Source organism: Musca autumnalis, unplaced genomic scaffold (assembly GCF_047663935.1).
Source record: "Musca autumnalis isolate F117 unplaced genomic scaffold, ASM4766393v1 scaffold_4, whole genome shotgun sequence".
In the NCBI taxonomy this organism is placed as follows: Eukaryota; Metazoa; Arthropoda; class Insecta; order Diptera; family Muscidae; genus Musca; species Musca autumnalis.
The window spans coordinates 54,415,744-54,430,996 of record NW_027411977.1 but is presented as its reverse complement, the minus strand read 5'-3'; the positions used below and the strand labels follow the sequence as shown (position 1 = coordinate 54,430,996).

General features: G+C 35.1%; 1 protein-coding gene across 1 annotated transcript in view; it reads left to right on the top strand.

Annotated features, from left to right (window-relative positions):
* Nucleotides 1–372: 372 nt before the first annotated feature.
* Nucleotides 373–15,253, top strand: part of LOC141400830 (cytochrome P450 4d8-like) — a 30,505-nt gene continuing 15,624 nt past the window's right edge. Inside the window, exon 1 of the mRNA XM_073980396.1 lies at nucleotides 373–549. Coding sequence (XP_073836497.1) covers nucleotides 378–549 — 172 coding nt within the window. The 5' untranslated portion in view covers nucleotides 373–377. The remainder of the gene's footprint in view (nucleotides 550–15,253) is intronic.

Genomic DNA, 15,253 nt, shown 5'->3' with positions numbered 1-15,253 from the left:
AGGAGAATATCCTCTGCGGAATAGATCCCAAACAAGAAAAATGGAACTGATGAGATTGAGTGGCTTCAAGCGAAACTATATTCTACCCTGCCTCCGCCCGTGGCTAATCAATTTAATATCCTCTGTAAAACATATTGCTGTTAGCTTTAGCTGCAACAAACATGTAAAATTCTGCAGTCCAACAATAAAACGCAAACAATTTTTTTGTTATTCTGTGCGACCAATTATAAATGCTTGACTTTGTTCACAGTGTTACTGCAGCGATTAATAAATAAATTATTGTCATAGTCCCTCTTTTCAGATTGAAAAGAAACCACAAATGTGTATATATGTCATATGAAATAACTTTGACAATTCAGTTGGCGTTTATCATTGAAATGGTTAACTTCACGTTAGTTTTAATTTTTCTAGTGGTATTAATATGTGCATGGGCATTGCGAATCAAAATTACAACAGAAAAAAAGCGCATGCTTACCGATCATATTCCGGGACTTCCAAATTATCCCATTTTGGGATGTGTGGGTCTAGCAATAAAAACAAAGCCTGAGAGTAAGATGAAATTAGCACAAGAAACAAATTTTTGATAAATAAGTGATATTTACTATATTCGTATATTTTTTATACTACCGCAAAAGTTTGACTGTCGATGAAACGTTTTGGTGAAACTTTGGAAATATTTTGTGTGTGATATGTGTGTATTAGGGCAATAACAAAACAAATACCACGCCAGTGCTATGTGCGGAATATTGTCCTGATAACGAAAACGCGTGTTTTAGTTCGATTCGATGAAAAAGTTTCCGCACCGACAAAGATTTCTAAATGCCTTTTATATATTTTTATAAAGAAAATTTTGATTTTAGTTTTTTGAACAAATATTTATTTTAATACATATGGTAAAAACCGAAAATGTTTTACAATCGATGAATCCGAGTTTCACACATTTAGAATTCGCGAAATGTTAACATATTCTAATTAGTATGACTGAAATTCTTTAAAATGAAGTCTTTCAGGAGAAATCCCATAATGTGGACCATTAAAATTAATTTTCGTGGAAGGTGTGTTGGCATCAATGTAGAAAAATGGTTAAAAATGGGTTGAAGCCAACAGGTTTTTTATGTTCCCTTCCGATTTCTGGCTTAACTTTACTTTTATAGATCTATGGCCAAAGAAAGAATCGCAGAATTCTCCATGTACAACTTGATACTAGTGTATGATTTTTCGATATATCCACTGCATCCACTTAAAATTGATGCTGACATTTTGAAGCCGGAATTTCGGGGTTTTTTGATTTTTTTTTTAATAATCCAGACGCGCAACAAGATAATATTCAAAACTCATAATATGATTACACTATGCAACACGGAAAATGCAAATAACTTCTAGTATGATTTTTATACCCTACACCACTATTTGGGGAGGGTATTATAAGTTGGTTTTGCCCAAAAAGTTTGTAACGCATCGAAATAATGGTCGTAGACCCATACTTATATATACCAAAATGAATGTCTCGACGAGCTGAGTCGATCTGGCTATGTGTGTCCGTCCGTCAGTCCGTCCGTCCGTCTGTCCATCTAAACCTTGTAATCACGCTACAGGTTGCAATTTTGATCGGATCGTCGCCAAATTTTGGATGTTGATGAGGGTCCCGGAGGGGAAGAAGCCTATTGATTTTGGTGATGGTCGGATAATATTTAGGGTTAGGAAAGGGCAAAAAACTTAGGTGGATAAAAAGACAACGTTTTTTTCCAAAGCGAATATCTTAGCTTCTATATGGGGTATACCAAAAGCAAACCCTGACAATGAAAGAAGAAAATATCACCTTTCTAATGATGTAAAGTATGTGCTCGTAGGTGATCAAACAACGAAGATATCACAATAGTAGCAAATAAAGCCCCAATTTGCATTTTTGCGATTTTAATTATATTGACGAATATCACAGCTTTGGTTGGAAACTTTGCAAAAGCAAAGCCTGACTATGAAAGTAGAAGATCCCGTCTTTACAATGATGCAAACTAGGTTGGAGTAGGTAACCAAATAACGGAGATATCGCAATAGTCGGTAATACATCCCATTTTTCTATTTTTTTGGAAATCACGCTACAGGTCGCAATTTTGATAGGATCGTCACGAAAATTTGAGGGTTAATGGGGGTCTCACAGATGAAGAAGCCTATTGATTTTGGTGATGGTCGGATAATATTTAGGGGTCGTAATGGGCAAAAAACTTATTTGCATAAAAAGACAACGTTTTTTCCAAAGCGAATGTCTCAGCTTCTATATGGGGTATAGCAAAAGCAAAACCTGGCGATGAAAGTAGAAAATATCACCTATACATCGATGTAACGAAGGTTGTCGTAGGTGGTCAAACAACGAAGATATCGCATTAGTCGCTAATAGAACCCAACTTTTAATTTTTGCGATTTTAATAATAATGACGGATATCACACCTTTGGTTGAGGACCTTCTAAAAGCAAAGCCTGACTAAGAAAGTAGAAAATCGGATATTTAAAATTATGCAAAGTAGGTTGGCGTAGGTGGTCAAATATATAGATATAGCAATAGTCGGTAATACATCCCATTTTTAATTTTTTTACGAAATCGCGCTGCAGGTCGCAATTTTGATTGGATCGTCACGAAATTTTGGGAGTTATTGGTGGTCCCACAGAGCATGAAGCCTATTGATTTTGATGATGGTCGGATAATATTCGGGGATCGGAATGGGCAAAAACGTATTTCGGAAAAGGTCAACGTTTTATTTCAAAGTCAATAGCTCTGTTTCTTTAAGAGGTATATCAAAAGCAAAACCTGGCAAGGAAAGTAGAAAATATCACCTTTACAACGATGTAAAGTTGGCTGTCGTGGGTGGTCAAACAACAGAGATATCGCTATAGTCGGAAATGCATCCCATTTTCCGATTTTTTTGTAATCACGCTACAGGTCGCAATTTTGATCGGATCGTCACGAATTTTTTGGGAGTTGATGCGGGTCCAACAGTGGAAGAAGCCTATTAAGCTTGGTGATGGTCGGACAATATTCAGGAGTCGGAATAAGCAAAAAGCTTTTGTGGAGAAAAGTCAACGTTTTTTTCTTATGCGAATATCTCCGCTTCTGGTAGCAGTATTCCAAAAAGAAAGCGCGCCAATGGAAGAAGAAAATATCTCCTTTATATTGATGCAAAATATGTTGGTGTAAGTGGGCAAACAACCGAGATATCGCAAAAGTCAGTAATATATCCAATTTTTCCATTTTTTGTAATCACGCTACAGGTTGGAATTTTGATTGGATAGTCACGAAATTTTGGGGGTTGATGGGGGCCCACAGAGAAAGAAGCCTATTGATTTTGGTGATAGTCGGATAATATTTAGGGGTCGGAAAGGAAAAAAACTCATGTGCAGAGAAATTCAAAGTTTTATTCTTTGTGAATATATCAATCACGCTACAGGTCGCAATTTTGATCGTATGGTCACGAAATTTTGGTTGTTTATGGAGGTCCCAGAGAGAAAGAGGCATATTATGTTTGGTGGTAGTCGGATTATATTCCCTAAAAGAAATGTTTACCAGTGAACAGCTTATACACAGGGGTAGTGGTGTAGGGTATCACATGGTCGGCCCCGCCCCGACTATAGCCTTTGCTCACTTGTTTTGAAACTACAGTCAGATCCAGTTCGAATTTTATGGCCACATCTAAACCGGGCTAAATCTACACTTTTTTGCATTTATCAGGCCTTTATCTCAGAAACGAATAGGAATTTGGCCTTGCTGTCTTTAGCAATATTGTAGCCCTAAACTAGTAGAACTTATCTTTTGAAAAACTCCATCTAGGGCATCAAAATCTATAAAATATAGAACATTTTACATAATTGCTGAAATTCTTGTCAGTATCGGCTAAACTATTGGGAGTTGAACCAAGTAACCTTTTGCAAAAATCTCCCAATAAAGTTCTCAACAATTCTTTAGAACATTCAGAAACTCTATAATGCTTACTTCATGTTGTTTCAGCGGTATTTTGCATCATATGTTTTACAACACGTATTTCAAACACAGTTCACACCAACAGTTTATTCTCGCATTTCGGATTTCACTACATTATTGACATTTTTATTAAATCCTCACTGAAAAATGTACTGAAAACAATGGTATAGAGGCATTTTACAACAATGACATGTTCTGAAGAGTTGTGTATTACATTCCAAGGAATATTTTTCCAAAAGAAAATATTCAGAAAAAATTAACGGTTTTGGAGATACGGTGCAAAATGTATAAAAATTGTGTAATTTTTGCATATATTTTAAAATTTGAGGCAATAAATGTAGTTTTTCGAGTTCATTATTTCTCCAAATATTTTATTCTTGTCCTTAGGTCAGAAAAAGATTCGCATTGGTTTCAGAGATATAGCCCCGACTTTCTTTAAAAACTCAATATTTAACCATGTTTAGATGGGGCCATAAAATCCGAGCTGGATCTGACACAACAAAATCCAAGTAGGGTTTCTTGTCGTTTGTGTCTGTACATTCAAAAAATCCTCAGTTGGAATTGTTTGCACAAGATCACCTTAATAATGTTGCACAGTGTTATAGAACTCGTGATTTTACGTCGTTTAATGTATATCTCATGAGTGTGTTCCTTACAGCTTCCTAGTAATTGGAGTCTAAGGCCAATATTTCATGCGTGCATTTTCTTAAAAAACCTATTTTGTGCGTTCAAAATTTACAAGTGTCATTCAATTTCCTTTGAACCCCTCGTGAATTTAGTTTTTTTTACGCGACGGATCTAATGAGCCCGTCTGCGATCGAATTCATCCACTAAAACCGCAGATATGGATACCTTGGAAATAGGAAAATCAGCAAAAATATACATATGTTGACAAATCCGCGTACTAAACCGCGATTTTCTTTAAATAATTTTACATACCCGTGATTATAATATTTGCGAAAACGCGTGTCATACATTTCAGAGATACGCGAGTAATATGTGTATTTTACTCAAAATAGGATGTGGAGGCACAACCGCGGTACTTGAAGAATCTATTTGAAATAGGTGTATATTAACGTATTTTTGATGGGCGCTAATGAAACCGGATGCGCCTCAAAATCGTATTCACATTGCGGGACTTTTACCCACTTTAACATTTTTGGCATTGTGAGATGCAACTGACGGCACACAATGGCCGCTGAGTGAAACATCGAAATATGCATAGGTATTGAAAGAGATTGATTCGCTGTATCGAAAGTTGGATGCGCATCCACCGACTTTAACTAATTCGCGAATAACAAGCATTTTAATTTTCATATTTCATATATATGATTGTAATTTCAATATTACTCCTAATTTCCAAGTCATTACAGGAAGCAGTTAACCTTTCGCAGTGGTAAACCATATTTCTTGATGAAGTTTTAGCAGTATACATTAATTATTGTATGGGATTTTAGCGAAACAGTTGGAGAACTCCCAAATATTTTGTTTCTAATCGAGCAAAAAAATAGTTTTGGAATAATATTTTAACAATAAGTTTTTTCTCTTTCGTTGTTGCTATAATATGCAATTTATAAAGCCAATGTTTATAATTATGGTTTCATATTTTTGTACGCGTTGCCTAGATTCTGTACGTATTTTTAATTTATTTTTTAGATGTTTATAAGGACTCTGAGGTAGTATAATTTAGATTTGCTCCCAGATTTTTTTAATTTTTCTGATTTTCCGCGAAAATAAAAATAAATTTTAGAAATTATGGTGCATCTACGGATGGGTATCAAATGCTGTTACTGATATATGCATTAATTTCCTCAATACAACAAAAAATAAATTTTAAAATATTTTTTGTATAAGAGAATAAAAACCGCTATAACTTTTGCGCGCATCTGCCAATTTTGTGAACGCGAACAGATTTGAAACCAGAATTTTTTTCTTATCCTCCATACCAAAAATTGAAGATGTGCTCGCAAAATTTTTGTTTAATTTTTTTCAAATGGAATTGTAAAAGAATTTTGGTTTTTACCATATACATATGTGATAACTTATAAGGATAGGAAATTAAGAATAATATTGAAATTACAATCATTCAAAAAATACCCAGCAAAATGTTCGATGCCAAAGATGTCATTTAATCATGGGTGCAACTGATCTGGCATGTCATATTTTTAGCATCTTCATTTATATGAGCGTCGACCCCAAAAGTTGCTATTCATTTTTGGATCCAAAGCATGTCATTTACCCCAATGCTTTGACAGATCATTTTCACCAATGCTTTAGCATGTTATTTTCACCAACCCTTTGCAATGTCATTATCATTACGACGAGAGTTTTAACAACTTTGGTTGTGATTTCGAGTCTCCGACAACATCAAGCCTATGGTAAATAATTAATCTTATATATTTAGAAAAATGTGTATAAAGAAAAACACAAAATTCATCAAAGGCCAAAATTGGATGCGTGAATTTTGGCCTTTAGGCTTCAATTACTAGGATGCTGTATGGAGCAAATTAATGAGACATACATTAAACGATGTAAAATCACGAGTTCTATAATCCTATTATGAGTTTTGAATATTATCTTGTTGCGCGTCCGGATTATTAAAAAAAAAACAACAAAACCCGAAATTCCGGCTTCACAATGTCAGCATCAATTTTAGGTGGATGCAGTGGATATATCGAAAAATCATACACTAGTATCATGTTGCGCATGGAGTATTCTGTCATTCTTTCTTTGGGCATAGGTCTATAAAATGTATGGTTAAGCCAGAAATCGGAAGGGAGCATAAAAAACTTGCTGTCTTCAACCCATTTTTACCCATTTTTCTACTTTGATGCCAACACAGCGTCCACGTAAATTAATAATTATGTTGTTGGCGTTTTTTATTGTTGGACTGCAGAATTTTACATCTTTGTGTTTATTTCAGCTTGAGTCCATATTTTGTTGTAATTCAATTGTTTGAATAACAACAAAATATTTTAAAGTGGATATGAAATTGATTAGTTGCGGGCGAAGGGTAGGGAATACTATAGTTTCAGTTGTCACCAAACAACTTCATCAGTTCCCTTTTTCGCCGACTCTGTATCGATAAACAGGTCAATAAAGCCATCTAGCAAATTAAATAAAATGACAAATTTGCTGTATGGCCCTAAAGCTGTTTACCCTACAATTTGAGTCGAACTAAAGAATTTCATATCCACCACTGTTTTTATGTCGTCTTTGCTTCGCAAAGAATACGAATTTATCGATACAGAGTCGGCGAAAAAGGGAACTGATGAAGTTGTTTGGTGACAACTGAAACTATAGTATTCCCTACCCTTCGCACGCAACTAACACTATGCAACACTGAAAATGCAAACAACTTCTAGTATTAATTTTTTGAAAGTACATATTTAGAATACAAAAACCCTAGTTGGGTTTTGTCCTGTCAGATCCAGTTCGGATTTTATGGCCTCATCTAAACCGGGCTAAATCTACACTTTTTTGCATTTATCAGGCCTTTATCTCAGAAACGAATAGGAATTTGGCCTTGCTGTCTTTAGCAATATTGTAGCCATAAACTAGTAGAACTTATCTTTTGAAAAGAAAAACTCCATCTAGGGCATCAAAATCTATAAAATATAGAAAATTTTACATAATTGCTGAAATTCTGGCCAGTATCGGCTAAACTATTGGGAGTTGAACCAAGTAACCTTTTGCAAAAATCTTCCAAATAAAGTTTTCAACAATTCTTTAGAACATTCTGAAACTCTAAAATGCTTACTTCATGTTGTTTCAGCGGTATTTTGCGTCATATCTTTTACAACAAATATTTTAAACACAGTTCACACCAACAGTTTATTCTTGCATTTCGGATTTCACTACATTATTGACATTTTTATTAAATCGTCGTTGAGAAATGTACTGAAAACATGACATGTTCTGAAGAGTTGTGTATTACATTCCAGGGAATATTTTTCCAAAAGAAAATATTAAGAAAAAATTAACGGTTTTGGAGATACGGTGCGAAATGTATAAAAATTGTGGTATTTTTGCATATATTTTGAAATTTGAGGCAATAAATGTAGTTTTTCGAGTTCATTATTTCTCCAAATATTGTTTTCTTGTCCTTATCTACAAATTTGCTTCAGAGGTCAGAAGAAGATTCGCATTGGTTTCAGAGATATAGCCCCGAATTTCTTTAAAAATTCAATATTTAACCTTGTTTAGAAGGGGCCATAAAATCCGAGCTGGATCTGACACAACAAAACACAACTAGGGTTTCTTGGCGTTTGGGTCTGTACTTTCAAAAAATCTTCAGTTCGAATTGTTTGCACAAGATCACCTTAAAAATGTTGCACAGTGTAATCAATTTCATATCCACTTTAAAATATTTTGTTGTTATTCAGACAATTGAATTACAACAAAATATGGACTCAAGCTGAAATAAACACAAAGATGTTAATAATTATGGTTGAAATTATAGGATCACTCCTAAAACACTTCATTTTAAAGAATTTCAGTCATACTAATTAGAATATGTTAACAGTTCGCGAATTCTCAATGGGTTTTCGGATTCATCGATTGTAAAACATTTTTGGTTTTTACCATATATGTATATGTGATGAGAGAGTGACTGACTGACATATCATCGCCCAGACAAAACCGCTGGAGCTAAAAAGTTTTATTTTGACTGCGGGTTGCTCTTGGTGTGTAGGGGTGAGATAAGGCTGGGTTTTTGGAAATTCGTCCTAGAATGGTACGAAAAGTACCAGAAGGTACTAAATATGGTCCCTTTGTATTAGACAAACGGGAAGAGCTAAAATTCTGATATTTGGAATGAGGGTCACTGATGGAGAGCTGGATAGATGTACCAAAGGGTTTTTGAAAAATTTTTTGTACGAAAAGTACTAAAAGATATAGCTAGAATCCTGAAATTTTTTATGGGAATCGAGGTTGGAAAGTATGTTTATATAAGGAAATGGTTTTGGAAATTCGTACCTCAGTGTACGAAGACTACTAAATGGTACAAAATTTAGTACCAAATTTAGAGCTGGAAACCTGAAATTTGAAATTTGAAATTAAGATTGCTGTAGTTTTGGAAATTCTTACTTATGTGCACGAAAAGTACTAAATGGTACTAAATTTTGTGCAACTTGGATTTAGATGAACGGCTAGAGCTGGAAACGTTAAATTTGGAATTAAGATTACTGTAGAAGTGTAAAAATGAGATATGGAGGTAGTTTTGGAAATTCTGAAATTTAGAATTAAGATTACTGTTGGACTGTGGGATTGAGTTTTGAAAATTCGTATTTATGGGTACGGAAAGTACTAAATGGTACTAAATTTGGTACAGGAGGAGCTAGAAACCTGAAATTTGGAATTAAAATTACTGTTGGAGTAGTTTTGGATATCCGTACTAATGGGTACGGAAAGTAGTAATGGTATTAAATTTGATACAATTTCGATTTAGGAGAACGGATAGAGCTGTAATCCTGAATTTTTTAATTAATATTACTGTTGGAGTGTAATTTTGAGATATGCAGGTACTTTTGGATATTCGTACTTATGTGTACTAAATAGTACTAAATTTGGTACAATTTGAATCAGGTGAACGGATAGAGATGAAATGCTGAAATCTGGAATTAAAGTAACTGTTGGAGTATAGGATTTAGGATAGGGATGGAATCGGGAAATTGGGAAATAAGATTATAGTTGGATTTTAGGATTGAGATGTGTGTGGTTGAACGGATAACGCTGGAATCATGACATCTGGAACTAAAAATTTAAATTTGGAAATTTGTAGTTATGTGTATTTATAAGTATTACATGGTTCCAAATTTGGTGCAATTGAGAGCTAGAATCCTGAGAATGTATAAAACGGGTTAGGCTGGATAGAAATTTGGGATAGAAGTTTGTACAATTTGGATTGGGGGAGAACGAACAGAGCTGGAATCCTGAAATTTGTACTAAATGTTGTAGAATTTTGTATAACCCTTTGTTGTGTAAAGTGGACGAAGTAGAATTTTGAAATGTTAGGTAGAGATTTTGCAAATTCGTCACCATAAATGCCAAAAGTCGAAACTAACAAATTAATAAGTAAACTGTTTTATGGAATACACTGTGCAGCAGCATTTGTGGATGATGGAAAATATCATATCAAACATATATTTGTTTGGGACTGATTGCAAACAAATATATGTTTGGACCCAAACGTTATTTGTTTGGACCAAGCAAATATAAGTTTGCAACATTTTGTACATATCTCAATTTTATATGTTTGGGTACCAACATATTTTTTATGTTAGAACATATTTTTCATGGGTGGAGAGAGGATGTTTGTCAAAGAGAGCTACAACAGGGCTCTCGCGGCTGCGGAATGCCGGTTTATATTAAAGAGCTGTGTGTATGATGTAATAGGAGACACAGAAGTTTTGTGATGTTTATGCGTAAAACACGTGTGTTTCGTCCTTTGTTGTTGTTAACCAACCTAGCAAGCGAAGAGGAAAAGAAAAAAATGGTATTAATCATTTTTCTTCAGTGTTCTATAGACAATCGTTGATTAAAGACGGTAAAGTGAGTTAATAAATCTGTATTTTGTCTTTTCTTAAAGAAATTGTGCTTTTTAGTAAATTAAATGTTCAATACATTTTATGATTGAATCAAAAAGGTGAATGGAAATATTTTATTGGACAAGGAAGAAATCTTATTTAATATTGGTAATTACATCAATACATTTTTCATATACATACATACTTATTTGAAATATGGATGTACCTATTTATTACATTATTTAATCATTTGATTCCAGATACCGATTACCCGCTGATGATTTGAACTTTGAAGAAAATGTGTTTTATTTCACAACTAAGGAGAAGCGTTCAACGATGTTTCTATATATTTTTTATACCCTCAGCATGTATGCTAGGGTTAGGTTAGGTTAGGTTAGGTTGAAAAGAGGGGTGATTCAAGATCACCACATATCCTTAAAAAGAAAGGGCATACACTGAAGCCAGAAGAGGCCTGTTGTGCGCTCTAATTTTATGTGTCCTGGAAGTTGTTAGTTTAGGAGTTTCGTCCCATTGACGTAGTCCCTCAAGTTTTTGAACCCGATGTCCTTGATATGGTCGAGTCCTGTAATTATGTCGTTTCCCATTAGTTGAGTTCTCAAGTTTGTGAAAGCCTGACAGTGGCAGAGATAGTGTTCCAACGTTTCGTTGTCCTCGCCACATGCTCTGCATTCACTATTCTCTGCACACTATCCTGTGCAGATGCGCTTGTAGTCCTAGATGCCCTGTGAGGACACCGATCAGTCTACTGATATCCTTTTTACTCATCACTAGGAGGTCACTTGTTTTGTCCTGGTCTGGGTTTCCCCATAGGATTTTTGTAGTTTTTCCCTTTTCCTGGTTATTCCATAGGGATACATGAGCATTCTTTGCCCAAGCTTTTAGTTCTATACGCGCCGCCTTTAAAGGTTTGGCATTGTCTAGACTTACTGTAGGTAGCTCCCTGGCTTGTTTTGCTAAGGAGTTTTCTACTTCGTTTCCCGTAATCCCTATGTGTCCTGGTACCCATATAATGTTTACCGAGCCATAATGGGAATAGTCGTTAATTGCGTTTTTACACTCTAAGACAGTTTTCGATATTGTTGCCTTACTTGTTATAGCTCTAATTGCTGCTTTACTATCCGTAAGGATGTTAACTGTGAGTGGCCTTGTATTTGTTTTAAACCAGTTCAGACATTCTGTGATCGCTCGGATTTAGGCTTGGAGGATCGTGTTATGATCCAGCAGACGAAGGGAGGTCCTCGTTTCCGTGTCTACGATATAAAGACCCAGTCCCGTTCTCCCCCCTAACACAGCCCCGTCCGTAAACCCGAAGCTTCCAGCGGGAATCTGTGCAAGGGTTCCATCGATCCACATATCTCTGTCCGGTATTAGAACTTCACACAGAGCTACTTCACTTGATTCTGGTATCCGGTCCGATACTATTTGATTTATAGATTCACCCGTTGTGAACCGTAATATGCATTGGTGGTATGTTTGGTGGTCTCTTTCGATCCACTCGCTCATCGCTTTAAGTCTTATAGCCGCGATGGCTGCTTCATACCTTACCTGTATGCTAACGAGGGTATTTACACTTTCATACGGGCAAAATGTGCCTCATCGAAATAATGGTTTTAGACCCCAAGTATGTTTGGACGAAATGTGTTTTAGACAATTTGGAGTCGATTGAGCAATTTCCGTCCGTCTGTCTGTCTGGCTGGCTGGAGCGCACGATAACTCTCGAAAGTATCAACCGATTCGATCCAAAATTTGGCTTTCGTAATATTTTGTCCAAACTTAGTTTAAGTTCGAAGATGGGTTATATCGGTCCACTCCATCCGTTACCTAACCCACAAAAGTTCGAAAATGTTCGGAAAATTTGTGTGCACGATAAGTCTTGAAAGAAGTAACCGATTTGACCCATACTTTGCACATTGTGAAATTTCTACTAAACTTAGCTGAGGTTCCAAAATGGACTCAATCGGTCCACTCCTTCGGGTACCTCCCACACAAAATTTCGAATAAGTTCAGATTAGGAGCCGCTGTCGAATTGCTTTGATTTTTGTTGCAACAACTTGTATTTATTGCCCCCCATACGACGGTAAAAGTTTCATCAGGGGCAAGTCAATACTTCCTGAGAAAATAGCCTGAAAGATGCAAAATGCCCCTATGACATCATGTGTAGTGGATGCAGCGCAAGATAACTCTCGAACGGATCTGCCGATTCGGTCCAAAATTTGGCCTTCGTAATATTTTGTTCAAACAATGTGTTTCACATTGACATTTACGCTCCCTTGCTCTCAAAAAGCGCCCACTGGTGCATTTGTTTGTTTTTTTATTTTGGATTTTGGGTTTGTATTTGTTTACATCCAAACATATAATTTGTTTGCACCCATCCATATAATTTGTCTGCTTGCAAACAAATACATATCAAGCTTTTTGTAGAAAATTAACTTATGTTGAAACTGAGGTATGGGGTATTGTAACTCGCGATCAGTTTTACTATACCATAACTTTTGACCGCATTTCGGTAAAATAAACTGTTTTAGCCCGATTCACCGAGGGGTTTCTTAAAATAATAATTTGAGCGGAAGCTGTGGTCGTACTAGTGTAAAACAAGTAAGAACGGCGTTAAGTTCAGCCGGGCCGAACTTGTTATACCCTCCACCACAAGTTGTATTGAAGAACAAGTAAAAACGGTGTTAAGTTCGGCCGGGCCGAACTTGTTATACCCTCCACCACAAGTTGTATTGAAGTAAAATGGAATAATTAGTTTCCTTTCGGGTATGAAGAAGACTTAATACTAAATTTCAGCAATTTCGGTGAAACAATGTTAGGCACCATCAGGGTTTCGGAGTCGAGCCATTTTTCCTTCGACTCCGACTCCGACTCCAGGCCAGTTTTTAGTCACGACTCCGACTCCGGAGTCGACTCCGAGGGTAATTTCCTATACCACTAAAAATTAATAAAATTTGCTAAATTTTTCAACTTTTCCTATACTAGGACCCTATATGCTTATGTGTTCTTTTCTCTAAGACAATTTGTAATGCAATGCGCTGTAAAATTGATGTTCCGTATTGAATCTGCTGTATCTTATATCAAAAAGAACAACAACAACAGAAAGAATTTAGAAAGTTTCAGTAGAGTTTGCCGAAATATATGTACGAGTATACACTCCGATTATCAATTTAAAACAAAAACAAGTAGAACTGACGAGTTTGATTAAATTTTTTTTGTACGGACGCACAGAGGGGAGACATAGGCATAAAGTTGCTCAAAACTCAAAATATAAAAATCGTTTTTTTATGAAAAAATGTTGATAAACGGCAACCAGACTCTTTTCTACATTTGCTATAACCATCCTCGACTTTGTAAGATTAACCAATCCAATGCAGCAGTCGATTGAACTCAGCCTTACTGAAAACAAAAAGTAAATTTTCGAAAACTAACTAAATTAGGTGAACATTAAAATTACATTATTTTCGCGAAAACTAATATTTTTCAAGATTTATTGTTTTTGTACAGTCTCCGAACAAGATTAGCATTTAAAATTTTCAGATTGATTTTACATCTTTGCTCTTTAATAATGGTAATACATATCCTCTTTATGAAAATTGTTTATGATCATTTTTAAGATTACTACAATTTCAAAAAAGTCTATTTCCCCGTCGTTTTACGACCATAGTTTCTCCTAATGTTTTATGCGATTGAGCCTCAAATATCAGATTCAATCATAAAAAATTGCGCATATTTGCGCCATTCCGAAAAAATCTAATTTTTCTTAACTAAAATATGAAATATTTTTATATGGAATTGAAAGGTTTACTCACACTAAATTTTGCTCCGCGTTATAACCGGGGCTCTAATTTATCAAACTAAACCAACACCTATCAAATATGTTTTCATTATTCAGAAACATTCACGGCTTTTCTCATGTGAATTGAGAAAAATTTTATTTAAGTAAATTTCAAAAAATAAAATTTGGAATGAAATATATGTATATGGGACTATATATACATCTGTAAGACAAATTTGGAAGAAGATTTCTTCATCTTGCCACTGATGACAATTATGTAAATGTACGTGGTAAGATAACAGAGTTATACGCTAATATATCCATAGAAACCCTATTCTAGGGCAGATTTAGTATTCGCCCCCCCATTTATAGTCTGGCACTACATGGCAGCTCATTTTAATAGTGAATAACCTTGAACCCATGGCCTACTTTGGAAAATTATTCCCAAGGTGGGCACTGGTGGGCATCATGACTAAAACCTTAGGTCAAATTTAAGTATATGATCGAATTGACATTACAAAATACACTAAGAAAATATTCAGCTAACTATAATTCCACAACACGTTAAAACACTATTTTTTAATGAAAATAAAGCTATTACCTTCTCCTTCAAAATCCACTATAATATTTTGCTATACCTATTAGTTTCGCGATATTTTGAATATATTTACTTGCACTTAAAATATAGGTTGTACTCACAACAAAAAAATATTAGTCTAATGTTCCGACTTTTGAAGCTATTCGTGAGAAGATCGCGTTCGAATGAAACAAAAACTAATATATTTTTAAAAAGGTCCATGTCATAGCTGTCAGAGTTGCCAGATGTTGTACCAAAATTTTGACATTCATTTTTTTATTTTTGGCCAATGGGTGGATCCACTGTGCAATGTTTTTTAAGGCTAGTTCAGGTTGCATGTGTCAAATTTCAGTGATTTTGGTGCATTTTTATCTCATATCAGATGC